At 57.5% G+C, this 27,117-nt stretch overlaps 3 protein-coding genes across 6 annotated transcripts; 1 reads left to right on the forward strand and 2 right to left on the reverse strand.

Annotated features, from left to right (window-relative positions):
• Positions 1 to 1,393: 1,393 nt before the first annotated feature.
• Positions 1,394 to 14,113, reverse strand: LOC117313928 (laminin subunit beta-1-like). The gene is made up of 11 exons (XM_073787938.1): positions 9,927 to 14,113; positions 9,676 to 9,838; positions 8,971 to 9,083; positions 7,598 to 7,712; positions 7,238 to 7,396; positions 5,896 to 6,088; positions 5,660 to 5,803; positions 5,337 to 5,568; positions 5,095 to 5,258; positions 4,529 to 4,775; positions 1,394 to 1,535 (listed from the first exon to the last, which is right to left on the reverse strand). Exons 1-11 carry the CDS (start codon positions 9,983 to 9,985, stop codon positions 1,529 to 1,531), a joined length of 1,596 nt encoding a protein of 531 aa, XP_073644039.1. The 5' UTR covers positions 9,986 to 14,113; the 3' UTR covers positions 1,394 to 1,528.
• Positions 14,114 to 14,198: 85 nt separating this feature from the next.
• CCDC71 (coiled-coil domain containing 71) lies at positions 14,199 to 21,803 on the reverse strand. Of its 3 annotated transcripts, none has more exons than XM_073787941.1 (2): positions 21,664 to 21,803; positions 14,199 to 15,887 (listed from the first exon to the last, which is right to left on the reverse strand). In XM_073787941.1, the coding sequence occupies exon 2, from the start codon at positions 15,833 to 15,835 to the stop codon at positions 14,330 to 14,332; it is 1,506 nt and encodes a 501-aa protein (XP_073644042.1). In that variant the 5' UTR covers positions 15,836 to 15,887; positions 21,664 to 21,803; the 3' UTR covers positions 14,199 to 14,329. The 3 variants fall into 3 exon arrangements, with proteins under 3 accessions (XP_073644042.1, XP_073644041.1, XP_073644040.1); XM_073787940.1 differs by lacking the exon at positions 21,664 to 21,803 and adding an exon at positions 17,868 to 18,003; XM_073787939.1 differs by lacking the exon at positions 21,664 to 21,803 and adding an exon at positions 16,578 to 17,826.
• A 246-nt stretch (positions 21,804 to 22,049) lies between these two features.
• On the forward strand, positions 22,050 to 26,912 carry KLHDC8B (kelch domain containing 8B). Of its 2 annotated transcripts, none has more exons than XM_033864946.2 (6): positions 22,050 to 22,203; positions 23,143 to 23,652; positions 24,691 to 24,855; positions 25,192 to 25,416; positions 25,515 to 25,616; positions 26,054 to 26,912. In XM_033864946.2, exons 2-6 carry the CDS (start codon positions 23,277 to 23,279, stop codon positions 26,248 to 26,250), a joined length of 1,065 nt encoding a protein of 354 aa, XP_033720837.1. In that variant the 5' UTR covers positions 22,050 to 22,203; positions 23,143 to 23,276; the 3' UTR covers positions 26,251 to 26,912. The 2 variants fall into 2 exon arrangements, with proteins under 2 accessions (XP_033720837.1, XP_033720838.1); XM_033864947.2 differs by lacking the exon at positions 22,050 to 22,203 and adding an exon at positions 22,219 to 22,469.
• Positions 26,913 to 27,117: the final 205 nt, after the last annotated feature.

Below are 27,117 nucleotides of genomic sequence, written 5' to 3' on the forward strand. Positions count from 1 at the left end.
CTCCCTAAACATCCAGCTCCCTAAACATCCAGTCCAAGGCCCTGGCTGTACCCTCCCTGAAGGACACAGATGATCAGGCAGTCCAGCACTCCTTTCCTCCCCAACCTCTGACCTCTACCTCCAGCCTCCTGGCCCTTAACCTGGTCTGCTGTGCCTGATGGAGAACACCTTCAGCTTTGGGCAGCTCCTGGCCTATGGCATCTGGCACAGGGAGGGCACCCTGGATCTGATCCAGCAGGAGGGCAATGCCTGCTGCCCCACCTTGGGGGAGGGGCACCGCCAGCGCATGGCATGCCACCAGCTCCACACTCACAGCATCTGTGGGGATGGAGGTAGGGATCCTGGATGTGAACTCTGATCCCTGACCCAACGAACTTTGACCCTAATCTCTCACTGACCCTGCCTCTGACATGACTACACGGTGTGCTAGAGGCTTCCAAGAGCCAATTGTTAAATTTTCAGGAATTCTGTGAATCAGTTGTTAAATGACAGGTAGAATGAAATCAGTCACGGTGGGGATTACTGACGCCACAGAAATTGACAAACACTACAAATCAGTTCCTCCTGACCCCCAGGGCCCACTTGCTAAACATTTAGAAGCACACTAGTGCTCCCACCTGATCCCTGGTCAGCCCTGATGAGTATTCCTCATTCTAGAAGGAGTATCATAGCAGTGTCCGAGATGCCCACCTGCCCCTGCCCCTGACCTCAGACACACAAGCAGACATGTACCCAAGAGGAAATGCTGGATGGGCTGCACAGGTGCTTGCATGTGAGCCATGATGGCCACACCCCAGACCCCCTTGCATGACGCCTCATCTCCCAGGCCTGGATTCCCGTGGAGCTTGCAGTGGCCTGGATTTGCTGTTGCTGGTAGGGGTGGGTCAGATGTAGAATATGTCTCTTGCAATCCCATGGCCAAGCCATGGTACCCTGTGACTCCCACCATGCTCTCCTCCACAGCCCCCATGGCTCTGTACCAGTTGCTGACGCTGCTCCAAGGCTGTAACCGCCATGTCCAGGCTATAGGAGGAGTTATAGGAGGTAACCAGAGCCCACTGGGAGGTAGGCAGGGTCCCAGGACAAGAGGGAACACCACAGGGTACAGGAACATAAACCAACCGAGGTCCCCGACCCCTAGGGGAATGGTCCCCGATTCCTAGGGGATCCAGTGAGGAATGCATGTCCCAGCACTCCCATTGCCCTACACCCAGTTTACCCCTAGGAGAGAGTCCTCGCCTTGGCAAAGCCTCCCACAGTGACCCATATCTCCACCTACCACTCCAGCTTTGACTAGGAGCTGCAGAAGCTGAGGGTGACGCCTCTGGACCCTGTGGACCAGCCCCTCAATTTCAGCTGCCACACAGCTGTCCCTCTGGGTCGGCCCATCCCCCACAGCAGCTTCTCTGTCCACCACCAGGCCTCCTGGGCCTGTCCCAGGATGCTGTCTGGTCCTCCAACTGTGGCCACAGCCTGGGCTGTAAGCATGGCCTCTTGAGAAAGCAGGGCAGCTGAGGAGGCCTGGGCCTCAGCACCTGCAGGGGATAGGAACGATAGACACAGGGTTGGCTCAGGGCTTCCACTGGCAGGGTCAGTCAGACTCCTGGGTCCCCCAGATATGTAAGCAAAGGCACCTGGTCCCTTCCTCCTGCCCCAGCCTAGACCCCACCATCACCTGCGGCCCACCTACCTGCCTACTTGGCCTCACCTTGGGCTCCTGTGGCCTTCTTGAGCCAGGCCAAGCCCTTGACACAGTCTAGCTTCTGGGATAATTCTTCCAGATGTTCACACTGCCCCCTAACCCATGGCTCTCTTTCTGCTACAACCTGTCCTTTGGCCCACAGTGTCTGGGCCAATGCAGTTGTTTCCAGTCTGTGGGAGGATGGAGTATCAGCCTGGCCAGAGATGCCCTTTCCTCCCTGATTCCTCACTCAAGAAAACTCACCTCACTCCCAGACCCAGGACTCAGACAGGCCAACCCAAGACCCTCTGAATCCCTGACCCTGGGAGGCTAGCTGGAGACCTCCTTCCTACTGACCCCAGACCCCTTGCCTGAGTCCAGCTATCCATTCCATAAGTTGTCGTTGGGGTCCCACAGCGGGGGAAGGAGATTCCAGGAGTGTCTGGGCCTGCTGGAGTACCCCCTCCAGGCCTGCAGGTGCCCCCAGCACCCCAGCCAGCCATCCCCTGGCGTAAGGCGGCCACTTTGTGGGCCACAGTGTCCAGCTGTAGCTGGAGCAGAGCCAGGTGTTGGTCCCAGGAGGTGAAACAGGGAGGGCAGGACATGCAGTGTGGGAAGCCACCTCTGGAGCCACGGGCACATGCCTGGCACCTCAGCCCTGAGATACCCTCTCTGCAGCAGCAGGTGCCTGTGTGTGGGTCACAGCTGGGCGAGATGGAGCCCTGGGGGGCACAGGCACAGGCTGCGGGGGAGAGAGAGGGTCAGGGTAGGGAGCAAGCAGCACTCACACTAGGCTTGCCGCCAAGAAGCCTGAGGAGGAGAATGACCCTGTGTGAGTATGAGAGCCTCACCTAAGCCACTGCTCAGAGCAGCCATGGGGGAACTTCCCTGGTGGTCCAGTGGGTAAGACTCCACGCTCCCAATGCAGGGAGCCCGGATTCGATCCCTGGTTGGGGAACTAGATCTCGCATGCATACCGCAACTAAGATCCCGCACGCCACAACTAAAAAGATCCCACGTGCCGCAACTAAGACTCAACACAGCCAAAATAAATTTAAAAATATATTTTTTAAAAAAAGAGAATGGGGGCTTCCCTGGTGGCGCAGTGGTTGAGAGTCTGCCTGCCGATGCAGGGGACACGGGTTCGTGCCCCGGTCCGGGAATATCCCACATGCCGCAGAGCGGCTGGGCCCGTGAGCCATGGCCGCTGGGCCTGCGCGTCCGGAGCCTGTGCTCCGCAATGGGAGAGGCAACGACAGTGAGAGGCCCGCGTACAGCAAAGAAAAAAAGAGAGAACGGTCATGGGTACTGGCATCTACCCCAGCCAGAGAGGCCATACTGCATGGCAGCCTTTGGGCAGGAAAACAGCACAGGGCTCCAGGTGCTCTACAGCCCAGAGAGAGGTCAGTTTGGGTCAAGACTGGCAGGTGGGGTCAGGAAAGAACCACCCAATGTGTCTGCTCCGCAGGCCTACCCAACCTGGCCTTGCCAACACTCTTTCCCTACAGCTGTTTTCATGAGTATTTCTTTAAGTTTTGGAGAAAACAGCAATAAACACGTGCTCTCCCTCAGGACAACCTGGTGGCTCCCCCGCCATCCCACAGGGAGGATCCCGTCAGGACAGCCTCACCCCTGGTGGTGGATTGTGTGAATGCCCTGCTCACCTCTGCATTCCCGCTCTGGGTCACCCCAGTACCCATCCTGATACCAGGAGCACGTGCAGCTCCCAAATCCTGCCTGGCAGGGGCACTGACCCATGACCTGAAGGAAGAGTGTGTGGCCAGTCCACAGAAACAAAGAGCCTCCTCTGGGGGAGGAAGAAGGAAAGGAGAGCTCAGAGGCAGCACACAGTCGCCTCCTCTCAGCCTGTTCCTGCCCAGGCAGCACTCATACCTGTGCTTGGCTGAGGGCTTCTCCCCTCCTGCTTCCTCTGGTCTGACCCCCTTGACCGGCGCCCACCTTGTCCCTACATTGCCAGCCTCGCCTCCCACAGACCGGCCCTCTGGGTTCTCAACTCCTGACCTGCTCCTCTGTGTCCTGAGTGGAGCACCCCACTGTTTCCACACGCTCACCCGCCGACTCCCACCCTCTCTTCACCAAGGACTCGAGAACACACTTCAGACCTCATCTCATTCAGACCTCATCTCATTCAGTCCCTGACGTCTCTCCTCCTGGAAACACTCGCTTCCCACGGCCATCCATCTCTGCCTGCATCTCCCAATCCTCCCCCTCCGCCCGTGCCTCTTCTGCCTCCTTCCCAGCTGCACCCGGCCCCACCCGTGCCACACTCGTTCTGCTTGCCATGACCCACTCACAGTGCTTCACCTACATGCCAACACACGGTGGCACGTGGGGTCGGGCCCACGTGGTCTCATGTCTGCTCATAGCTAATGTTGCACAAGAGCACACACAGCTGCTTGCAGCCACACACACTGCTGCTGGTAGTCACATTAACACTCACACTCACACCAGCCATAAATCACACCACAGGCACACACATTCACTCACACCTGGCCACTGCCACATGCTATGTGCGACAAGGGCTCACTCACTGGGTGATACACTGGCTGCAAAGTGTGTTGGGCATGGCGGCTGCAGGGCTCGCGGCCTCGGGACCCACCCCCAGGTTCCAGAAGAGGGGGGCACAGCAGCTATAGTCCCGCCCCAGTGTGTGGGGGCAGCAGGGGCACTGCCCGCTGACCTGGTTGCAGAAGCAGGCTTCAGCCCCAGACAGGCACCTCGCAGGTATGGTGCCCTGGCGGCCACAGCCACAGCCCGGGGAGAGGAAGGGCTTGAGGAAAGAGAACGCACCCCCCACCTTGGGATACCCTCACCCATCCCACTCACACACTCATGCCGGCAGCCCCCTTGGTGCAGGGCACTGCCTTGGAAGCTAGGCCCGCAGTGGGCACAGCCAGGGCCATGGCTGTGGTGCTGACAGTGCTGGCAGTGTCCACTGTGGGGGTCACAGGCGGCTGGATCACGGGATCAATATTGTTGTTGCACTGGCAGGGCTGGCACAGACTCCTTCTGGGGTCATCTCCTGGCCAAGGGTGCCCAAAGTAGCCCAAGGAGCAGCGGTCGCAGCGGGGGCCTGGAGTGGATTGGGGTATGTGTGGGTTGTCTCAGTAGTCTTCCTGTACCTTTGGGGCCTCTGGGTCCCACTTAACCAGCCAAAAGGTCTGAGGTCCAGCCAGGAGGGCAGAGGACACAATAGCTATATTATGACCCATCTTCTTGGCTTACAAGTTCCATTACTATAATTCCTCAAGAATGGGAACTTCTTGAGGAGAGGAGCACGCCCTGCAGCTCAAACACACAGGTGACACTGGCAAAGATTTGCCTCGTGGACCTGATGGGATTGTGAACAAGTGAGCAGGGCCATGGGTTTGTCGCTGCCAACCATGCCTCACCTGCATAGCCAGATGCACAGAGACACAGGACGCATCCACTGGTGCTGTCCACATGGCAGGAAGTCCCATGATAGATGCCTGAGCCAGGGTGCCCAGGACAGAGGCAGGGCCAGCACTGCTGGCCTGAGCCCAGGGTGGGGTCTCCGTAGTAGCCATCCAAGCACCTGGGGGCAGTAGCACATGGAATGGGGCCTAGCCCACTCATCACGATCCCTCCCCAACCCTTCCAGTGGCAGCCTCACCTCTCACAGTGCTGGTCCATTGTGGCCCCGTGGCAGTCCTGGCAGACTCCTGTGAGTGGATGGCACAACTCAGCAGCTCCACTGCAGGCACAGGGTTGGCAGCATGGGAAGCCCCACCAGCCATAGAGGCAGTGGTCACAGCAGCGACCAGCAAGGCCTGCCCAACAGGGGCACTGCCCGTTCACAGGGTTACAGATGGCATTGGTGGCACCCTTGGTGTGGCAGCAGCACTCTGTGGGAAATGACAGGGCAATCAAGACCCTGTCTTGATTGGGCCCTGTCAAGACCCCAGACCCCACACCCACTGGCCCTGAGGGCTTCACCACGGCAGCCAGTGGGCCGGAAGCCACATGTTCCAGGCCTGCAGTGGTCACAGGTACGACCATCAATGTTAGGGTGGCAGCAGCACTGCCCACCCAGCAGGGCACACTCGGTGGTCAGTGAACCCTGGGGGTGGCACTCACATGCTGCCAGGAGAAAGGGTAAGATCAGATGAACCTCATGGTGCCTCCTGCAACCCCCATCCTTCAGCCCCCTCAAGCCAGGGCCACACACTCACCAAGGCCACCCCCCTGGAACAGGGCAGAGATGCTGCAGACAAGGCGGGCACAGGCCTCAGGTATAGTGCTGGAGAGGCTCATCCTCGCTGCCTCCACGCAGCCCGCCTTGTGGAGCTCCTGCAAGTGCCCCGTGGCGCCAGGGTCCACAGACCTCAGTCCAGGCAACCCTTTCACCTGTGGCAGGAGCACAACCTACTAGGAAGGTAAAGGGTGGAAGGCAGGGGGTAGTGAACCCAGTCCCACTCACTAACACCTACAATGGAACTTCTGTACGTTGGCCCTCACAGCCCCTTCCCACCCCTTTCCTGTTTCTCTTTTGATTCTGTTTCTCCTTCCTCTCCAATAGCCCTGATCTAGTCCAGGCAATGCCACCTCTCATTCAGAATCATTGAAGTAGCTTCCCCCTAACAATCCATCCTCCCCATGTCTCTTGCCTGCTCAAATCCCTTCCAGGGCTCCCCATTTCCCCAGGATAAGCCCTTCGCCTGGCCCACAAGGTCCTGTGAGGTCTGGCACCTGCCAGTCTCACCTTCTATCCTTGGCATGTGCTTTTCCCCTGCCTGATTCCCCCTCCCTACACTCTCCACCTGTCTCAATCCTCTTGGTGCAACTCTATGTCTCCACAATCCCCTGTCCCCTGAGCCCACTGCATCCATATTGTCCTGCTAATTTGTGTCTCCACCCAGATGTGGGGTGGAATCCCTAGGATCTCACCAAATCCAGAAGGATGGTGCCCCCCTCCCAGGTCTCTGCACCCCCTTGGTCTGCCATAGTCATAGGGTCATGGAGTAGCGTGTTCCAGGTTCAAAGTGGAAAAGTCTGGATAGAAACACAGCTCTGCAGGGATGGGGGAGAGGAGTCAGGGTGGGGTAAGGAGGTCATGATCATGTGGTCCCAGGAATGTCCCATTTCCACTGTGCAGATATGGGGTCCAACATTTCATCATACAACCAATGGAAAAAGACCAACTTCTTAAACCCTGCCCTGTTTTAAATTAGGTCCCTGCTTTGATTGTTCTATGACATGATGGTATTCCATATTGGAAGGTTTCTACTTTGTTTGGGTATTGCTTTGAATGTGTTGGCTACATAACAGGGTCTTGGTATTTTGGGGGTCATGTGGTCTAGCCTACCTGTGTATCTGGGTCAAGGCCACCTGGAACAGCTGCTCTGAGGGCAGCAGATGGGCACAGCGGGTACTGCTGGGCTGGGATTGAGCATGGACCCTGACTAATGCCTGCCACTCTTCAGGTGCCTAGGGTTAGGGGTCAGTGGTCATAGAGCTGCCCCTACCCACCACCCAGCACCACCCATCCACCTGCCTGGCACCCATGCTACTGACCTGGGTCTCATAGCGTAGGACAATGTCACACTCCAGGGCAGAAGGCACTATGGGTGCCAGAAGAGAGAGGCCAGCCCCATCAACCACACGTGCAAAGTCTGAGCCAGTCCACAGTGTACAGCCAGCTCCCTGATGCAGGGGCAGGGGCTCCTTTGGGGCCTGGATGTGAGACACTGACTCCCAGGTCCAGACCACTCCAGGACCTAGGACCCTCAGGATTTAGATTCCCATTCCTCTAAGACCCCAGGGACTCATAGCCCCAGGGCTTGGGCCCATCCCAACTAAGACCTAGTGGCCTGTGACCCAACCCTGTTCCTCACACTCCTTACCTTGGGCAGCTGGTATTTGTAACAGGCTCACCTGGCAGGGTGGAGGCATATCGAGGGACACACTGTCTCTGAAGTCGGGGCCTGAGCCAACCAGGGGAGGTCCCTGGGGCTTGTGTACAGTGAGGAGGAGCAGGCTCGGGGGCTCCCTGTGGGCAAGTCAGGTGTCAGTGTCCTCCCACACTGTCCTGGGTGAGGATTTTTTTGTCCGCCCCGTGCAGCTTGTGGGATCCTACTTCCCCGAGCAGGGATCAAACCCTCGCCCGAGGCAGTGAGAGCTAGGAGTCCTAACCACAGGATTGCCAGGGAATTCCCTGTCCTGGGAATATGGACTCCATCCAAGACACCAAACTTCTGACCATGCTGATGCTGCCTCACTTGGACCTGCCTCACCTTCCTAACCCTGTCTGGCCTCTTCTTCCAACTAGCTCTCTCTGGACACTCTCTCCCTCCCCTGAGCACCAAGGTGTGAGCCTTGATTTCCTCCTGCCCCTGCCCTTCCTGGACACTCACAAGCAGCTGGGGGTCAGCAGGCTGGAGGCCCAGACCAAGCTCAGCTTCAGTAGTGGCCTGGTCGAGGCCAGCACAGAAGTACCCAGACCAGTGTTCACAGCAGTGGTGGAGACAGAGGTGGGGACGGCAGAGGCAGAGGCCCTCCCTTGCAGAACACCTGAGCCAGCGTAGGGGTGGGGACGGGACAGAGTCAACTCCCAATTCTTGTCCCTTGACCTGGACCCCCAGTCCCTGCCTTGTACCCCCAAAGTCACAGTCACAGGGCCGACAGCCTAGAGAGTCACTACTCAGACCCCAGAAGTTGGGCTATAAGAGAGAGTAGGTGGGTGGAGAAAGGACAAGAAGACCTGGGCAAGGAGAGGAGGGTCAGGAGCCTGGAAGGCCATATGCTGGGACTGCTCATTGCAGGAAGAAGCAACGGTGAGCCCAGGGCTTTAATGCTCTTCTGCCTCTGGCTGAGAAGTGGAGAGGAGACCCTGGTGTACTCCTGCACGGCTTCATGGAGGGGAGGGGAGAGGTAAGATGAGGTCACAGCCAGGGGTAAAATAAAAGTTAAACAAAGGATTTGTAATGTTCAAGGAGAGGCAAGAAGGGGATACACTGAGTGTCCCTTCAAACACTTTTGCTGTGAAACACCTTTAAATTCAGTGCATAATACTGTTGTAGCTCTTTTGAATGCTTTTCTTTCTTTTGTTCCTAAAGCTCCCACCTGAGGGCATGCGCTGGTTCAGCTAGCCAAGGTGGCACTGACTCTAGTGACCAGATCAGGAAGTGGCACCAACCCACCAGCAAGGCTTAGTCTGCAGTCACACTGATTACAACCTTGTACTTGTCAGCTTCTAGGAGCCCAGCACCCAAAATCAAGGTCAAATCAGAAGGTGGGTCAAACCTCACCAGACAACGGCTGCAGTCCCATCCAGAGACAAGGCATTTGCAGTGATAGGCACCACTGGAGAGATCACAGGCATGAGTGCCAGGGATGCAGCCCTGGGGATTGCACCTGCAGGCTAAGGCACAGGGCTGTCAGGGTGCTAATGAGTGCTGCAGGGGTAGGTAGGTGCATGCGTTATTAGGGCAGTAATTGGGGGCAGAGCAAGGAGGACCTGGTGGTGGGGGTCCACTCTGAGGGTCACTCACACTGGCAGCCCTTTGACTGTGAGCTCAGGCCGTAGTGACCAGGCCAGAGGAGTCACAGCACTGGCCCCACAAGTGAACTTTGCAGCGATACTGCCCAGAGAGGAGGTCCGAGGTTTCATCTGTGTGGGCATCACACAAACCACTTTCCAGGGCACCCAAAGGGTTGCAGTCACAGGCTAGATCAGGGGTCAGAAGTGTGGACAGAGTCAGGTCAGAGGTCACCATTGAAACTGAAGGAACAGGGTCAGAATTAGGATTGGGGGTTGGAGGGCTCACGTTTGCAGGAGTGAAGGGAGCAGGGAGCCTCCCTGGGATCTCGGTGGAAGAAGGGCTGGCAGAGCTCACAGCGGCACCGAGGTGTCTTGTGTTGACATGCATCACACACACCTCCACTCACATTGCTAGATGCGAGATACAGGGCCATGTCAAAGTGACAACTGTGGGCATGCCCATGACACTCACATTCTGGAGCAGAACAAGGAAGGTGGATATGGAGTGGGCTGGCCTGGCAGGCATGGGGGTGCCCAGGCTCTGCTGCCTGCCATGGGTGGTCCTGGTGGAGGTCCTGGCAGTGCTCACGGTGGGTACCAGCTCTGTGGTGGCAGCAGACACAAAGGCCACGCACCTGGCAGGGAGGAGGGCAAGACGAGTCTACCCCAGTCCCCCAGCTTGCCCTCCCACCAGCCACAGGATGCCCCTCCTACGGTACTCACCATGCCTTCCATGTTGGGTGGGACCCTGGGTGCAGGCCTGTACTCAGAGGCATGGCCATGGCACAGGCAGCTGCCTTGGACCACAAGCTCAGAGGGCATAGTAGTAGAAGGGGTGTCCCTTGAAGCCCCCCTGGGGCCTGTCACCCAGTGTGTGCAGTTTGAAGTTCGCACGGAGGTTAGTCACATGCAGGAGCTCTGGAGACAGATCGAGAGCCCTCAGGTACATTGGTTGTTACCCCTCTATGGCTGAGATAGAGAAGGAGTTGGTGGGGGTCTCTCCCCTCTCTACATCATTGCAGCCACCTCCTCCAGCACCCATGCTGTAGGACTCTCCCATCCCTGCTCCCCTGATTATACCATTTTAGGGTGACCACAGCCTAATGGTGATTATCCCACCTCTGCACTGCTCCAGACCTGATATCACTCCTGAGCTGAGACCTGCATATCCCACTGCTTCCTGGACACCACTTTCTGGTATCTCTAGATATTGGAAACCTGCTTCCCTAAGGCAGTAAAGGATTCCAGTCCCCAGCCCATCATTAGAAATCAGCTTATTATCCAGCCAAACCACATAAGGTATGTTTATTTATTGACTGCCTTTCTCATTTCTATGTCAGCTCCAAGACAGATAACTTGTCTATCTGCTCACCACTGAGCAAGGCCCAGAAGATGCCTGGCACACAGTGGGGCTCCATGGGCACTTGTTAGATGTACACATGGATGGAAAGATGGGGCCATGGCTCCTCTTGCTCCTCACAGCTTAAGTCAGCTACCAAGCCGAGGCCACCTCCTGTATCTCTTTGCCAGAGCTCCCCTTTCTCTTGATCAGAGGAACACACAACAGCTGCTCTAGGCCCTAGTAAGGCCGGGGGCGGGGGTGGGGGGCGTGTGTGCGCACGCATGCTCAGGGTAAGTAGTTGGTAATAATCGAAGTCAAGGTGGGTGGAGAACGTGGAATGTAGAGAAAAAGCTACTTTGGGGTTTGTCCTCCTGCTCTGGTACTCTCCTGGCCTGGCTCTGGGCTGCCCTGCTGGGTTATGATTATGTCTCTCTAGTCCTTTAACAAGACTTCTGTTTTACAAGGAAGAGGTCACACCCAGAGACGCCCTGGCGCCACCTGGAGGCAGCTTCAGGAACGCAGGGTACCAATCAAGGCCAGGGTGATGAATCAAAGTGGGGAGGGCAGACAGGGGGCCGTGATGGGGAACAGTGACAGTGGCTCACAAAGGGGAGAGTTATGAGGTACAGTGTGATAGGAGCAGAGGTGGGGGACAAAGATCGGGCTGGCATGGCCAGCAGTGATGACCACAATGGGGTCTCACAAAGGAATTCAGCGATGGGGCAGAGATAAGGGACAGAGATGAAAACTGCTACCCAGGCCAGTCCCTATGCACTGGGCACAGGTATGGGGAACATGGGACAGGAATGGGGAGCCGTAACAGCGACCATAATGCAGCAGAGCTGGGAAACAATCCTTGGGGGACTGGGCTGGCTTGCCCGCCACCCTGCCCTGCGGTGCGCATACCCGGGTAGGACCTCACTTCCCACCAGGGGGTATCTGGTTTTCCCAAAAAAGGAGTACAGGACTGGCTGTGGGGATAATTACCCTGAACCTTGGTATTATTTGGGTTCTCCACCAGAATGGCTGGATCCAGAACTTTGAAATTACCTAAGAAGCAAGCCTGAGCTTCTGGCTTCATCCCAGGGCCTAACCCCCCTTCCTCTGGGCCTGACCTCTCCCTCAGTGGAAGTCTCGATGTCTTAAGTAATGTTGCTCACAGATGAGGTCACTGACTCTGTGGCCAGGGGCAAGAGGAATCCCAGGAAAGAGGCCTAAGCAGTTGTGGGCAAAGTAGCGGTACATGTGCCAGAAGTGGCCATGGTCCACTGAGTGCTCAAGGAGCAGAGCCAGAATGTCTGGGGATAGGAGGGGGTCCTTGGGTCACCAGTGGCAAACATCACCAGTGGCCATCAGGTCAGGAGGCAGAGAATAAGCTTTCAGTCTCGGGCAGTGGGTCACCTTGAAAGTCATGATGAGGTGGGTAAAGTAAAAGGCATCTTCTAGGTCCAGCTGGTGACATTCTCAACACCTGTAACCACAAGGGCTGATCAGTGGCCAGGCCTTGACCCTGATCCCAGCCCTGCACACATGGGCACACAAGGACCCTCACCACGCTCTGCTCGCCACCAGGTCCTTTTGCCGCCAGGACTACTCTGGGAGATCACGTTCTCAATGCCATGGCTTTTCCAGTCCCGAGAGTCACAAAAGCAGCAATTCTCAGCATCCTGGAGGGATGCCCAATGAGACTGACTAGGCAGGAGGTGCCTGGTTGGCCACAACCCCCTCCAAAATTTCACAGCACAGGCCTCTCCCTCTGGGTCTTGTCAATGACCTGAACTCCCACAGGTGCTGAACCTGCCCAAGAAAATCCAAGATGCCATCTCCAGAGCCCGTACCCTCCTCCCTACCTGTAGGTTACTGACAATGCAGTAGAGTTCAGGGCCATGGAGGCCACAGGTGGATGAGGTTCGAAGGTTCTGGCCACAGCCAATAATCAGGTTGCTGGTAGGTGGGTAGCAGCTGCCGCCTGAGCAGCCGAGTGGAGGAAGTTTGTCTGGCACGTCCCGGGCAGTTGCTCTGGGAGCCTGGACTGGGAGGGGCAGGGTCTGAGTATAGAGATCCTAGGGGTACGCGCCCCACCTCACCCCATCCCACAGGGAGGCCCGATGATTTCCTCTCCCCCTCCAGATGGCTCTCAGGTAGAGACCACCTCTCACCCATTGGTAGCGGCAGCAGCACAGCTGAAAGGGGGGGCTAGCCCGGCTGGGGGTCCTGGGCTGTCGGAGCTAGAATCAGGCCAGAGAGAGAGAATACAGAGTGTGCCCCTAGCTGGGCTGCCCTTAAGGATCTAAGTGTGGCCCTCAGGTCCTTCCCCATACTCACATGGTAGATGAACTCAAGGATGCCAGAGGCAAGGAGCATGCATGGTTGTGGAGTCATGGTGCAGCTGGGAGAAGGGGCAGGGGGGGTGTCCCCAGAGCCTGGGAAACCAAGAGAGGCCGTGCCCAGGGAAAGGATATTAAGAGCAGTCACCAGATGCAGAAGAAAGGTGGGGAGGGGGGCACCAAGAAGCAGAGTTTCTCTACAGGTCCGCCATCCAACGCAGCTGCTGCTGGTGCAGCCAGGGTTCAGACTAACCCTCAGAGACAGAAAAGATCCAATTCTCATTCAAATGAGGCTTCCACCCCTGGCTCTGAAAGGCTGTTCGTCTCCAGGAGCCTCTGGGGAATGTATCCCCCTCCCCGCCAGCCCCAGCCACTGCCTTTCAGGCTGGGCAGACAGTGATGGATTGGCAGATGGGCAGGGAGCTACTTTTGTTCAGGGCTCAGGGCTCTGTCCCCTCTCCAAAGCAGGAAGAACCAATAATGTCTGAACATACAGGCCCCTGTTGGAAGACATGCTGAGGCTGGACCTGGGAATAGAGCACTTGGAACCCAGGCAGGAAGCACTGAGAGGCAGTGTGGAAACTCTCCATGCTCAGAGACCGCAGCACTCCACCCATCCAATATAATTCCTTGGTCAGTGAGGGGACTCTGTGGCCCTACAACCCAGAGCTACCCTGGCCCCTGACTCAAGCCCCAACCCCTTGCCACCAACTGGGGAAGTCGACGATAGTCCCTCTCCTGAAAGAAGCAGAGAAAAGAGTAGGCAGAAGTACTTCAGCCGATTTAGGCCCCGCCCTGCCCCAGACAAGCCCACACAAAGCTCCAAGGTTTCAGCCAGAGTAGACTGGAAGACAAGGCCAGACTGTCTGCACCTCCCCTTCCCTGGCCTAAAAACCTGCAGGCTGCAAGTTTCCCCACAGAGCCACCTATTGTCCTCCTCCAAGGGAGCATCCGGATTATCAAACCAGGGCAGCCCCAAGGGGAGGTGTCCCACCTTAGAGTGGCTCTGCCCCTGCCCTCAGGGGCCTGGAGGCTGCCCTTCACTCACATTCATGACCTTCCCTGGGCTACCAGGACCCTCTCTGGCATTCCTGTTCCTGGGGCTACCTTTTCTAAACACCCAAGCTGGCCTACCAGCAGTCACATATACAAAAAAAGACCATGGAGTGTGGGCAGGGAGACTGGAAGGTGGAAAGGTATAAAACGTGATAGATGGAATAGTGGACATACAACTTGAAGAGTAACAAGTCACAGTGCATCGCGCCATGACACCATCCCTCCCACCCGCCCACCCCACCCCACATCCTCCAGTCTCTGAAAGGAGGCTGGTGGCTCTCAGGGCCCTGGAGAGGCACCCAGAGTCTTTAGGGTTGTGGAATCCATGGGCATTGCACACTGTGCCACTGGCCACACAGACAACTGGGCTCAGTTTCCCCAAACGTTGCTACGTGAAGGAATCAGGGTGCTGAGTATGGCAACAATGGCTGAAGTCGTATTACAGGGGAAAGGTTCACACGGAGGATCCGTTGAGCCTGCTGCCGCACCTCATCATCTGAGGACTGCCTGTCCACCTTGATGGCCCGGAATTGCAGCAGCTTTGCCGTTCCAGGTCCTAGCCATACCTTAGGGGATTGGGGCCCAAGCCGTGTTCTCTTCTGGGGAGGAAGATCCTTTGTCTCCTCAGTCCTTTTCCTCTTCTGTCCCACAGGCTCAGGGCAGCTTTTCCGGCCCCTCCTTGCAGTCCTGGCCTGAACAGACCTTTTTGGCCTGCCCCTGCCCCTGGGCTGGGTCTGAGCCACCTTGGCCCTGGCCCGCACTGCCTTGGCCTTGGCCCTGGCCCGCACTGCCTTGGCCTTGGCCCTGGCCCGCACTGCCTTGGCCTTGGCCCTGGCCCGCACTGCCCTGGCCTTGGCCCTGGCCCGCACTGCCCTGGCCTTGGCCCTGGCCCGCACTGCCCTGGCCTTGGCCCTGGCCTGCACTGCCTTGGCCTTAGCCTTGGCCCGCACTGCCTTGGCTTTGGCCTTGGCCTTGATCCGTGCTGCCTTGGCTTCTGCCCGGGCCTTGGCAGCTTTGGCTTGTGTTCGAGCCACCTTGGCCTGGGCACGGGAAGCTTTGGCCTGGGCTGTTTTGGTGCCCAGAGCACAGCCACCTTTCATTCGTGGGCCACTGAGGGAACCAGAGGCTTTGTAAATCTTGCTCTGGGGCCCAGTGCCTTGTCGGGGTCCAGCCCTGGGGCCTCTTCGAGTCAGACACTTGGAGCCCTTGCTTGTGGCTTTTCTGGGAGCTTTGGGCTGGGAATTCCCCAGCCTCTTCCCTGGACCTTTCCGCAGCTTCAAGGGAGAGTCTGCAAGTGAGAGCTGCAGTGACTGTGCCTTGTGCTTGGCACCCAAGCAGGGCATGGGAGTCTTGAGTGGAACCAGGGCCTCAAGGACAACGGAGAGCCGCATGGCAGGGTAGACACCTGGATAGAGGTGGGTGGGAAAGCCCACTGCTGCACCCCGGGCACGGCTGGCACTTGACTGCTTCAGGGAGCTCAGTAGCAGGTTGGTGGTGGCATGCTTGGCGAGGGCTGGTGTGGATGCTTTGGCCAACCTGCCAGACAGTGGCATGGGGAGCAGCGTGGCCCGGCCTGCAGGCAGCCGCATGGCAGTTCGGGGAGCACTGGCTGGAGGTGATGTGGCAGCTGGGGTGGGGGCACGAGCTTGAAGCTTTGTCTGGCTTGGGGGGTTGGCTGTGCACGAACTATAGCCATAGACATCACCGCTGCGCAGGATGGTAGGTTGGAAGCCATCATCCCGCAGGCCCTGCAGGAAGGCCACAAGCTGGGCCTCAGTGGCACTGAGATCCTGGCTCATGGGGTTAAAGACAAGCAGCGCTTCCTCCAGGGCCTTCTTCCCTGCCGTGGAGATCCGCGACCAGGAGTGCACAGCTTTCTCCTCCACATGCTGCACCACCACGCTCATGGCATTAGGCACTGCAGATCTGCCTGGGTATCCGCAAACCAGCGCTTGGCACCTCCAAGGCAAAAGGAAGAGTCAATAAGAACAGCACCGAGACAGGGGCCAGGACAGGTAGATAGGTCAATCAGGGCCAGCAATCTTCACAATAACATCTATTGACACAAAGGGGCCTGGCCAGAGTGAGCCACTCCTTGGGGCAAAACCCTGGTCTTCTCCACCTATCACGGTGGAGGGTGGGGGGGTAGAGGTGGGGGACTCATATGGGTCAGAGGCAGCTTCTTCAGGATACATGCCCATAAGCTCATCAGAGCCATCCAACCCGCTGACGGGCCCCTGGAAAGATCTGGGCTTGGCCAAATTCCTAGTATTAGACTCAACACTGGGAATACAGGCAAATATCTCTGTCTTCCAGGAGCCCTGTACAGAAGGCAAGATAGAGATACCCTCAAGGTTCTTGGGAATGCACACTGGCACACAGCTCAGCTTGCCAATGGGTAAGGGAAGGATTCCCGGGAGAGGAATATTCATGTGGGACATGAATGATGAATAGGAAAGGACCAGATGGAGATGGAGCAAAAAGGGCAACAGCCAATGCAATGGCTCCAAAGTGAGAAAGAGTAAGGCAAACTTGGTGTGACTGGAATCTGTGGTCAGGGCTGGGAGGTCTAGCTGGAAAAACAGGGGACAGCAGGGTAATACAAGCTTTGAATGTTCCTTGAATGCTGGCCAAAGGGCCCAGACTTACATCCAAAGTCCATGACGATCTCTGTTCCTACAGCTGCTGCTGTTCAGGTGCCCAGGGGTGGACCTCCCTGCCCACCAGAAGTTCTGCTTTCAGAGTTCCCAGACAGTCCACTCAGAGGTCCAATTCCTAGCACTAGAGCCATGGAGACCAACCCCAGGGAAAAAGCCAGACTCTCCTTCAACAGAAACTAAAAAGATGAGTAGCAGGTACTAATAATACATCTCTAGGCAATCAGGCAGCCTGGTGCCAGGCAGCCAGACCAAGAGCCCAAGGTCTGGGAGCCAATGACTCCGAGTAAGATGGTTAATAAAGTGGACCCTAGAGATCTGAACTGTCCTAACTAGGGCTTGGAAGAAGACTTTGGTACAGCCCATTTAGAGCTGTCTGGGAAGACCCAAGTTGTCCCAGGCTTCTCTTTAAAAGCTGTAGGCCGTCAATCATGACTAACATCTGGTCTAACCCATCACTGAGGGGTCCCAGAGACAGCTCCGCAGCTGCACAGGAGAATTAAAAGATCAGCTGGGATCAGGCAAGTCTCTGGGGCCAAGAGGTGAGTCTGTGCAGCTTCTTCCTCCCCCTAGTGGAGCAGAAGTTTTCAGAATTCCCTGGAGGAAGTGCCCTGGGGCTCTTTGTTTGGAAACATTCTTGGATCCTCAGGTGTCTCGGGCACTTCCCCTCTCCAGAGGCCATTCTCCAAGTACAGTCCTTACACATGACTTTAGTTCTCTTTTTTCCCAAGGGGTGTAGTTCCCAGGGCTGTGAACTGTACAATAAGGAGGGACCTGTTACCTCCAGGCACAGATATTGGGGGTGAACTGGGGGCTCTTCCGCTCAGGTCGGCCTGGGCCCTTGGGAGGGGTCTCCTGGGCTTTCCAAGAGGCTCCGGAAAACAGAGACTGCAGCCCGACCCCTGACTTCCCTTCACAAGTGTCCCCGGGGCAGGCCGGGGAAGCTGATGAAAAGATGCAGGACGGGAGCGGCCCTAACCAAGCGAAACTGGGGCGGGGGCAGATCAGGGCCCTCAGGCTGGGAGTCCGCGTCCCTGAGACCCAAGCCGACGGTAGGAGCGGGGGGCCTTAGAGGAAGCGAAATGCACGGGACAGGCGGTGAGAGCGCGACGGGGTCGCACAGCCCCAGGGTGGGGTCTTTGGGCACGGGGTGGGGGTTGGGGGTCTCGGCCGGGCCGGCGGAGGGCGCTGGTCCCGAAGGAGCCGGCCACCCGGCCCATCCACCCTGCCGCCTCGCGGACGACCCCTCCGCGGCGTGGCTAGGCCCACGGCCCCAACCTACCGGCGCCGCCGCGGGGACCCTGGACGCGCCTCTGCGCCGCCTCCGCTGCTCCAACATGGCCGCCTGCTGCGCACCGGAAGTGCGCCGCGCTTCCGCTTCCGGGACCTGGCCCGCCCTAGTGACCCTTGACCCCCCGAGACCCCGTTTCCCCCAAAGTCTGGGGGCTGGACAAGCGGAAACCAGAGAAGACTTCCTGGAGGAGGTGGCAGAGGGGACCGCTCTAAACCCTTGCGGACCTGTGCAGGAGTGTGAGGGGCAGAGGCGCTTTCGGCCGCTGCCCCAAGCAAGACTGCACCAGGCTAGCATTGGATTAGGGGCTCGTCTGACACCTTCTCTGAGGGGCTTGATGGTGGAACGACATGTGGGAGGGATTTTTGGCAAGGTCCAAGCTATCCTTCACCCTTTTAGTCCTCCCGCAGCCACTGGCAAGGCCCACCTCTGTCCCAGGTGCCTGAACAGAGGGTGAAAGAGGAGTGCGCCCTGCCTGAGAGTGTCCCTCGGGAGCCTCTTTGTACCTCCTCTGAGGGCAGCAGGCCTTCCCCTATTCCTGAGAGTGGGCTCACTGCATGTGGTATGAAAGGCTGGTTTGCACACATTTGTGGCAAATAAGCTCAAAGCTGGGCATGTCCAATCTGAGAGTCCCAGCATACCAGTGTGGGCCTGAGTGTACTTGCTTAGGAGCATGCCCACAGGTGTGGTGGGAGGACCCTGGTCCAGCCTTAGCTCCCTCAGTGGTAGAAAGCCCTCCCTAAAGTCTTAACTCTTCCCCAAATCCCTGCTTTTTGGCCTAAGAGATTGGGACTTCTTTCCACCTGTACAGTCTTTCCACATGTACCCTGGGGCCAGCAGAGGGGTGACGGTTACAGGGCTCACTACCCAAGCAGCATCAGATGAGAGAACATAGGTAAAAATTAACCTTAGGAGTCTAAAGGGTCAGAATGGTCTCTATTGCTCTGACCAAAGGCACTTCTTGGTCAAGGGCCCCCAACTCCAGGTTGGGAGTCAACCTGGAAGTCCTGGTTTCATGGATGAGATGGTGGGGGCATCTGTACTTGGGTCAGAGCCTGAGCTAAGAGGCAAAAATATTGTCATAACTCTTGGACCTGACATGTACAGTGGTGTAAATTTGGTAGCTGGGGGGCAGGTGGAAGCCTATGGGCAGTCACAGAGTGTGACTGGATGCTTCATTTGGGGACTGGTTGATAGCCCTCCTCACTCCCCATAAAACCCCAGGATCCTCTACCTGATCTATGCTTCCCTGCCTCTACAGAGGGGTCTGGGCACCCCTAGAGAGAAACACTCACCCCACCCTAGGCCTCACCTTGTGCACCTGAGCTTCTCAGGGCCTCAGCCCTGATGGTGGGGTCCTCAGTGCCTTTAAGCATAGCCAAGATATCCAGCAGGAAATGCAAACTCTCCTGCTCCTCTGGGGTCAATGCTTCTGGCCTCTTGTATTGGTAGAGAGAAGGGAAGGATGGGGTCTCAAGGGCCAGGGTCTCGGGGTTGCAATCAGGAAGTCCCACCTTAGCACTCCCAGTCCCCAACTGAGGGTGAGCCCCATCTCTGCCCCATCCATGGTTGAGGATTAGTTGTTCACTCTTAGGACCAATCCAGCCTCATCTTCTGCCCAAGTTGTCTTCTATAGCTTCTCTAAAGCCAGCAGTGTTGGCCCCCCATGTGCAGGTGGGGCCAGGCCTGTGTAAACAGAAGCCACTTCCATGAAGAAGCAGAGTCCAGCCTCCAGGGATGACATGGGCCTAGGTGTGTCCTGGAAAGAGGATACCTCTCTGGTGATATCCAGCCTAGAGGTCAGCGCAAAGTGGAAGACAAAAAAAGGTAGGTCCATCCCTAGTCTGTGTCCCTTCCACACATTAGAACTGTGGGGATGATATGGGTTCAGGGAAATGGTCTGGGGTACCTAGCTTCCTGAGGGGAGGCTGATCCTTTTGCCTCTTGGTACCCAGAATGTCCCAGATGGAACTCTCTGGGATCATTAATCAGGGCCAAGTCTGACTTGACCTGGACTTTGGTGGATGCTGACCATCCCAGGCATAACTGGGATCAGATGAGATGAGGTTGGAGAGACCACAGGGCCGTCCCAGGATCCAGCCCTTCCTCTCTATTTGGCATCTTTTATATCCCTTAGTGATGGACCCTAGACCCATATCCACCTGAGCAGAGAGATCTGGTGAAGATCTAGATGTGAGTAAGGCCAGTGGCCTTGGAGAGATCACCCCAGGAGGGAGTCTATGTGCCAGGGAGAAAAGCCAAGGCTGGGTCTTGAGGAGGCACTTCCTGGGGAAGGAGAGGAAGCAGAGCCTGTAAAAGCCTCCGAGGGGCAGGACAAGCAGCAGGAGGAAGCCAAGGTCACAAGGGTGGGTGAGGCTTTGAAGAGGCCAGAAAGATTTCAGTTGAGAAAAAGACGATAGCCGCCCCACCCTGCCCCATTTTAGCTATATGGTGTTCCATGGTGACTTTGGCAATACCAAGTTTTGGGGAGCAGTGGTAGCAGATATAAGATGGCCAACACCAAGGCAATGGAAACTGTGAGAGAAGATGACTTCAAGAGTTTGACTGGAAGGAAGGGAACAATGGAAGGACTTGGGGTGCTGGGAGGTATCTAAAGGCAGGAGGCTTTTATGTGCTTAATTACTGGAAAGGAGAGGGGAAGGGGCCTGGAAAGGGAACAGTGGGAAGTGTGAGGGGGTCTGCAGGACAGCGTGAATACCCTATGGAGGAAGGTACCAGTGACTGGCCTAACTGAGGAGCATGTTGGGGGCAGAGTGGAGTGGGAGGATGAAAGCCTTCTAGCCAGGATCTGCAACCAGCCTTGGCACCATTTCCATGCGGGCCGTCCAACTCCATCTGCCAGCCCCTGAAAGGGACTGAAGACTCTCTCTCTGGTCAGAATGCTCTGCCCACACTCTAGGCTGGCCAGAAGTCAGGCAGGCTAGGGTATTCATGTCTCCAAGTTGCTCTCAACCCATGACTGATGGAGATTTGAGAATGAATACCTTAGCATTCCCTTGCTCTGATGGGAACAATAATGTGAGGCCCATGTTCTACAATGGCTCCCAGAGTCCCCAGCAGGATTTGGTCCTTGTTGCTCACAGTGGGAACTTGTTTGATGACACACCCCTTTATTGGCTGCTTTCCCTGTCTTCTTGCCACTCCTCTACTGGTGCTTCTTGTCCTCATCTCCCACATTAACTATATGCACTTGTATCTCAGTCTCCTGGTGTGCTTCTGGAGAAAGTGAGGCAGACGCTGTCCATGAAAGAGGGACAAATGGTAGCAAGCACAATCACGAGGACTTCTTCTCATAGGTGACCACTGACCTGTACAAATGGGCCCCTAGCTCACAGACTTAGCCAGTACTCTTGATGCTCAGAAGATAGGATGGGCCAGGGTCTGGGTCTGAGGTAGGTCTGCCTCTGTCACACCAACTTGTTCTTGCCTGACCCCGGAGTTGGCTAGAGGCAGGCCCAGGACCCTGAAGATGGACAGTCACAAAGTGCCTTGGGTCCCAGAGTAGCCCAGGCCTCAGGCCCTGCAGAATAAGCCCAGAGTGACCTGCCTGGGAGGTCCCCTGGCCTCTGACTCTTCATCACCTGCTCTGTTACCCTCCCCCACAAAAATTGCCCCCACCCATGCCTGTGGAAGGGCCTGTCAAGTACGGGGGCTGGCACTTTCTGCTCCTCCACCCTCTGCTACCCTCAATGTGCACCACAGAACCTGTTCTGTGCCCTCATCAGTGCTTGGGGAAGGGCGACCCCACCAAAGGCCCAGGACATACCCTAAGAGGCCTCCAGGGGGCGCCGCCGCGAAGCCTGTCGTGGGCTCTTCGGAGCGCAGCGGTGGTGGGCAGGCGCCCGCTTCTCAAGCCCCCAGGTTCTGCTGGCCCGCCCCTTCGCCGGTGCTCGCAGGCTGGGTCCTACTGAGAACGGCCCCCACCATACACGTGTCGTGCGGCCCACCGCTTCTTCCTTTCTCCCCCAGTCCGAGGTCGGACCCCAAATCCTGGGCAGGCTCAGCGTCCACATGTCCGTCTGTCTGTTCACCGGTTTCCGTGTGACCATGGGTCGGCGCGCCCTGCTCCGGCCACGGCAGGTGCGGGGTTAAAGCAGGGGGGAGGTTTTCCCGAGTCGGGAGGGGGGACGAGGGGCGGACCCTGTCCAGCCCCGCCCCGCGCCGGAGAAGAGCCGGAGCCCCGCCAGAGCCCCACCGGAGCCCCACCGGAGCCCCGCCGGAGCCCGGCCTCAGACCCAGCCAGATCAGGCACCAGCGGAACCGGAACCGCGGACCCTGCGCCCCGGCGGCGCCGGAGCCCCGGCCGGTGAGTCCCGCGGGAGCCGCGCTCAGGGGAAGTTTAGGGCGCGGGGTGTAGAGCCCCAAGCGCGCTCCCTCGGACCCGCCCCCCCTTCCGCGAGCTGGAAGTTTGGGGCCGGGAGGCCCTCGCGCCAGGAGGCCCTCGCGCCAGGGGTCCCAGGAGCGTGCCTCCCCGCGGGAAAGGAGAAGCCAGGGAACTTGGAATCTGTGAAGTCCAGCTGCCCATTTCTGCTGGCAACGCCCTGGACTCTGGGAACCTAGAGTCCAGTGCTCGTGAGTTCCCCAAAATCATCCCCCTCCCCGTCCCAGACACCAAGAAGGCAGGCCTCTGGGGACTTGGCATGGGCAAACCCCTGAGGGTAGATCTTGAGGGGAAATGTGGGACTCTGGCCTCCAGCCCCTCCCCTCCCAGTCTCAAACACCCTGATCTTGGCCTTTGCTGGTGGGAATGGATGCAGTCTATGGAATGGCTCCCAAAGGGGTTTTAAGGATACCCTGGACTCTGATCCCTGGCAGCAGGTTGGAGACCCTGATGGCTGCCCAGAGCACACTGGAAGCCAGTAAGGGGGAGGGTACAGTAAAACTCCACTGATGCAGAGCACCAGGGTGAGGATTGTTGAGGCAAAGGGAAGGGGGCTAGGGTGGAAAGTCCTATTCTAGTCACCTTACCTCCCACCTAGACCTAGATTCAACCGGGGAGCAACTAGGTGAGGGCAAGGTATGGGAGGAGAATCCCTCAAGCCCCATAGCAAGTTGGGAAGTTGCCTGGGTAACTGGGAGACTGCCCTCCTTCCCACTCCAGGAGGACCTCCACATCAGTGTGCTAGGCAGTGGAGGTGTGTCTTCCCTCTGCTTTTCCCACCAGCAATTTTGGGCCAGGCTGCTCATCTGTACCCTGAGGGGCTGGTCAGTGGCTCTGACCCTTTGTTTTCCCTCTTTTCTCTAGGTGAAAGCAAAGTCCTTGGACTGGCCCCACACTCCCTTGTAACCCTGGTAGAGTCAAGATGTGGCCCCATCATGCCCTTCAGTGAGGCCTGCAGCCTGAGCAGATAGCATGGCCTGCCACTGGAGGTGAACACCATGGCTACAGGAGGTGGCCGGGCCTTTGGTTGGCAGGTGTTCCCACCCATGCCCACCTGCCGGGTATATGGTACAGTGGCATACCAGGATGGGCACCTGCTAGTGTTGGGGGGCTGTGGCCGAGCTGGACTGCCTTTGGACACTGCCGAGACATTGGACATGGCCTCACATACGTGGCTGGCACTGGCGCCCCTGCCCACTGCCCGGGCTGGTGCGGCTGCTGTGGTACTGGGCAAGCAGGTGCTAGTGGTGGGCGGTGTGGATGAGGGCCAGAGCCCGGTAGCTGCTGTGGAGGCCTTCCTGGCTGACGAGGGCCGCTGGGAGCGTCGGGCCACCCTACCTCAGGCAGCCATGGGGGTTGCAACTGTGGAGAGAGGTGAGTGGCCTCCCAAGGAAGGTCCCTCAGGTGCCCCAACACCCTCCATTCTTTCCTGACTTGGTCCCTTACCTTCAGAGATTGGGCAAGAGCTGTAAATTTTGCCTGGGTGCCCTGGACATGGCTTTGTTTCTTGTACCCTTCCCTACCTAGCTCTGAGCTGGGCTGGCAGCAGCCTAAACTGCCTTTTCCAGCTGTGAGGTGGGAGTCAGAGCCCAGGCTAGCCACCAGCATGATGGGAGGCCCAAGCCACCTCCCTGCCCCATTCCTCCTCTGTGAGAGACAAGGAGGGGTGGCCCAATGACTCCCACAGTTATAAATAGTCTGGGAGAGGGGGATGGGAGCAGGGCCTTGGCTCAGAGCCCGGCAAGTGCTTAAATTCCTCGCACCACACAAACAAACAAGGGAGACTGAGATGGACAAAAGCCAAGCTGGCCTGGAGGCAGTTGCCATGGAAGCCCCTAGCTAACTGGCTGTCTGCCCAAGGCCCCCACACATGCCCCCAGCTGACCCTGAGAGTATAACAGGGCAAGAACCTACTCTAGTGAAAGGGCAGGGTACAGAAGTGCTGGCAGAAGGCTTGTGGACAGCACCCCCATCCTGCAGGCCCAAGCTCCTCTCCCAGCCCCCCAGCTGATCCCCAGAGCCCCCTCCCCAGTCTGAGCTCCATGCTGAACAGATCTCCATATGGCCCCCACCCTCCTTCCCCCATGAGAGTCCCTACATTGTGGCCTCCAGGTCTGACCACCAGTCCTGCTTGGATGCCAGATGTGGTTGCCATAGCGTCTCCAGGGAGACAGAGACGGCTTATAATTAGATTGGCTGCCTCCTGCTCTTCACTTGAAGGGGCCCTGGCCAGAGTGAGAATCCTAGCTCTCCCAGCCCCCACTCCAGGCAGGCAGGAGGGTTTCTGCTGCCAGGGAGGGGTACCATAAATAGGTTTGTCCTAAGCCACCTCCAGGCCTGACCAGGGCTGTTGTCAGGGTGGAGTGCTGTGGCCAGGCCCAGGGATAGTCTGTATTACTCTTTTCTCTGCAGATGGTATGGTGTATGCACTGGGGGGAATGGGCCCTGACACAACCCCCCAGGCCCAGGTTCGGGTGTATGAACCCCGCCGGGACTGCTGGCTTTCGCTGCCCTCGATGCCCACACCCTGCTACGGGGCCTCCACCTTCCTGAACGGGAACAAGATCTATGTCCTGGGTAAGGACCTGGGGATGTGGAAAATTGGCCTAAGTCCAAAAGCACTTATCCATATAGGTTGGCTGGGATCAAGCTTAATCTGGGATGGTGGGACAAGAGAAGTTTTGTTGGTTTGAGCCAGGGTTGCTCTGAGGCTCTGACCTCTGGTGGTCCTGCTGAGGCTGGAAAACCAAACCCCAGTGCCTAAGGATCTTTGCGGTTGATCTGTGCTCTGGTGTGCACACAGCTGGGTATGGGTAGCTGGGGTGGGCAGTGGTAAAGGCTCAGCAACCTGGTAAAGGAAGAGGCTGCCAGGCCTCCTGGGCTGCCTCCCAGGTGCCCCAATTCCATTGGCAGGGGGCCGCCAGGGCAAGCTCCCAGTGACTGCTTTTGAGGCCTTTGATCTGGAGGCCCGTACCTGGACCCGACACCCAAGCCTGCCCAGCCGCCGGGCCTTTGCCGGCTGCGTGATGGCCGAAGGCAGCGTCTTTAGCCTGGGTGGCCTGCAGCAGCCCGGGCCCCACAATTTCTACTCCCGCCCACACTTTGTCAACACTGTGGAGATGTTCGACCTGGAGCATGGTGAGCAGTGGCTGGTCTGGGCTATTCTCCCACTCTCCATGGGATGGAGGGGTGCAGTGTGTGTGAGGGGGCTAGATCTGACCTCCCCTCCCCTGCAGGGTCCTGGACCAAGCTGCCCCGAAGCCTGCGCATGAGGGATAAGAGGGCCGACTTTGTGGTTGGCTCACTTGGGGACCACATCGTGGCCATTGGGGGCCTTGGTGAGTCTCTGTGGGGCTAGGGATAGGAGGGGAGCCCAAGACAGGAAAGAGTAGCCCCCTGCGTGAGTACCACCTCCTGCCCTTCTCTAGGTACTCCAGGGGTCATGGCTTTGTGAGCTTCCCTTTTCCAATCTGTAAAACAGTCAGTGGGTGGTCTGCCTGGCTCAGCTTTTGGGGTGTCTCTCAGCACCTAACTGTGGGTTCTGTACCAGCAGGGGCCTAGGAGATAAAAACAGGACAAATGACCACTGAATGAATGGAGAAATAGAAATGTGAATAAATAAATGAATGAGTGATGAAATGGGGGCAATGAGTAGCAACGCATGGATAGCCCATCCTGGGGTAATGCATGCTGGACCATGCTCTGAGCTCAGGGAGAAAAAGAGCTGGAGCCCCTGCAGCCTGTGCCCTTTACAACATCTGTCTTCTTCCTGCAGGAAACCAGCCGTGCCCTCTGGGCTCTGTGGAGGGCTTCAGCCTTGCACGGCGGCGCTGGGAGGCACTGCCTCCCATGCCCACAGCCCGCTGCTCCTGTTCTAGTCTGCAGGCTGGGCCCCGGCTGTTTGCCATCGGGGGTGTGGCCCAGGGTCCCAGTCAAGCTGTGGAGGCACTGTGTCTGCGTGATGGGGTCTGAATGCCTGATGGGACCTGTCCACTGGAGCAGTTCAGTGCCAGAAGCAGATGTCTGTGGTTCCTTTTGCTGCTGAGAAAGCTCACTGTGGCTCTGTGGGATGAGGGAGGCACAGGGTGGGGCACTTGAGACACCGTGTCTGGGACTTGGGGGTGGCCTTCATCTTTAGCAAAGGACACACATACCTTTATACCCACCTTTACTCCCTTTCATTCACGGACCATGCCCAGCTCCACCCTTGCTCTGGAACCTACTGGGCCCTCTGTCCAACTGGGAAGTGGGGGAGGGCAGAGCTGGCCTCCTGCCCTACAGGTCAGTGCCTACCTGGAGTTGATCAGGCCCTCCCCAATGGCTGTTCCTGAAAAGTCCTAGCTGTCAGCCTGCCTTGAAGGCCCTTGTGGACTCAGAAGAGGTAAGAGAGGGTGGGAAAACAGAGGGGTACAGGAGTGGATGTGGGGACTTCCAGAGGGCCAGAAGAATGGTGGCTTTGGGCCCTTTACACTGCTGGCTGTGTGACCTTGGGCAAGTCATTTCACCTCTCTGTGCCTCAGCATCCTCATCTATAAATGGGGATCTCTGAAACCTTCCTGCCCTACCTACCTCACAGGGCTGTTGTGAGGATCCAGGGAGTTCAGATGTGGAAGTAAAAGTGCTGCTAAATCTGGCTTATGGCCTCTGGTGTGGACTCCTGCGTTGCCCCTGAGCCCCTGGCCCTCAACTTTCTCAGGGGATGAGGGTCTAGAGGAGCCTTTAGGACCTGGCCTCTGCCCCCAAAGTGTCCTGGTGTCTTAGTCCCACTTAAGCCTCAGTTCTCTGTTGGTGACGTAGGATGACCCCCCATCCCCTATTGCCCTGGCTGTTAGAGGGCAC

This window comes from Tursiops truncatus, chromosome 10 (assembly GCF_011762595.2).
Source record: "Tursiops truncatus isolate mTurTru1 chromosome 10, mTurTru1.mat.Y, whole genome shotgun sequence".
In the NCBI taxonomy this organism is placed as follows: domain Eukaryota; kingdom Metazoa; phylum Chordata; class Mammalia; order Artiodactyla; family Delphinidae; genus Tursiops; species Tursiops truncatus.

Bases quoted from the DNA above. Each gene is read 5' to 3' on its own strand.
- KLHDC8B (XM_033864946.2), top strand. From the start codon at position 23,277: ATGGCTACAGGAGGTGGCCGGGCCTTTGGTTGGCAGGTGTTCCCACCC. The intron at 23,653-24,690 runs GTGAGTGGCCTC...TTTTCTCTGCAG, and splicing joins GGTTGCAACTGTGGAGAGAG to ATGGTATGGTGTATGCACTG. The intron at 25,617-26,053 runs GTGAGTCTCTGT...TTCTTCCTGCAG, and splicing joins CGTGGCCATTGGGGGCCTTG to GAAACCAGCCGTGCCCTCTG.
- LOC117313928 (XM_073787938.1), bottom strand. From the start codon at position 9,985: ATGGCCATGCCTCTGAGTACAGGCCTGCACCCAGGGTCCCACCCAACA. The intron at 9,084-9,675 runs GTGAGTGTCATG...CCTGTGCCTTAG, and splicing joins TCCTTGTTCTGCTCCAGAAT to CCTGCAGGTGCAATCCCCAG. The intron at 7,397-7,597 runs GTGAGCCTGTTA...TCTCACATCCAG, and splicing joins ATATGCCTCCACCCTGCCAG to GCCCCAAAGGAGCCCCTGCC.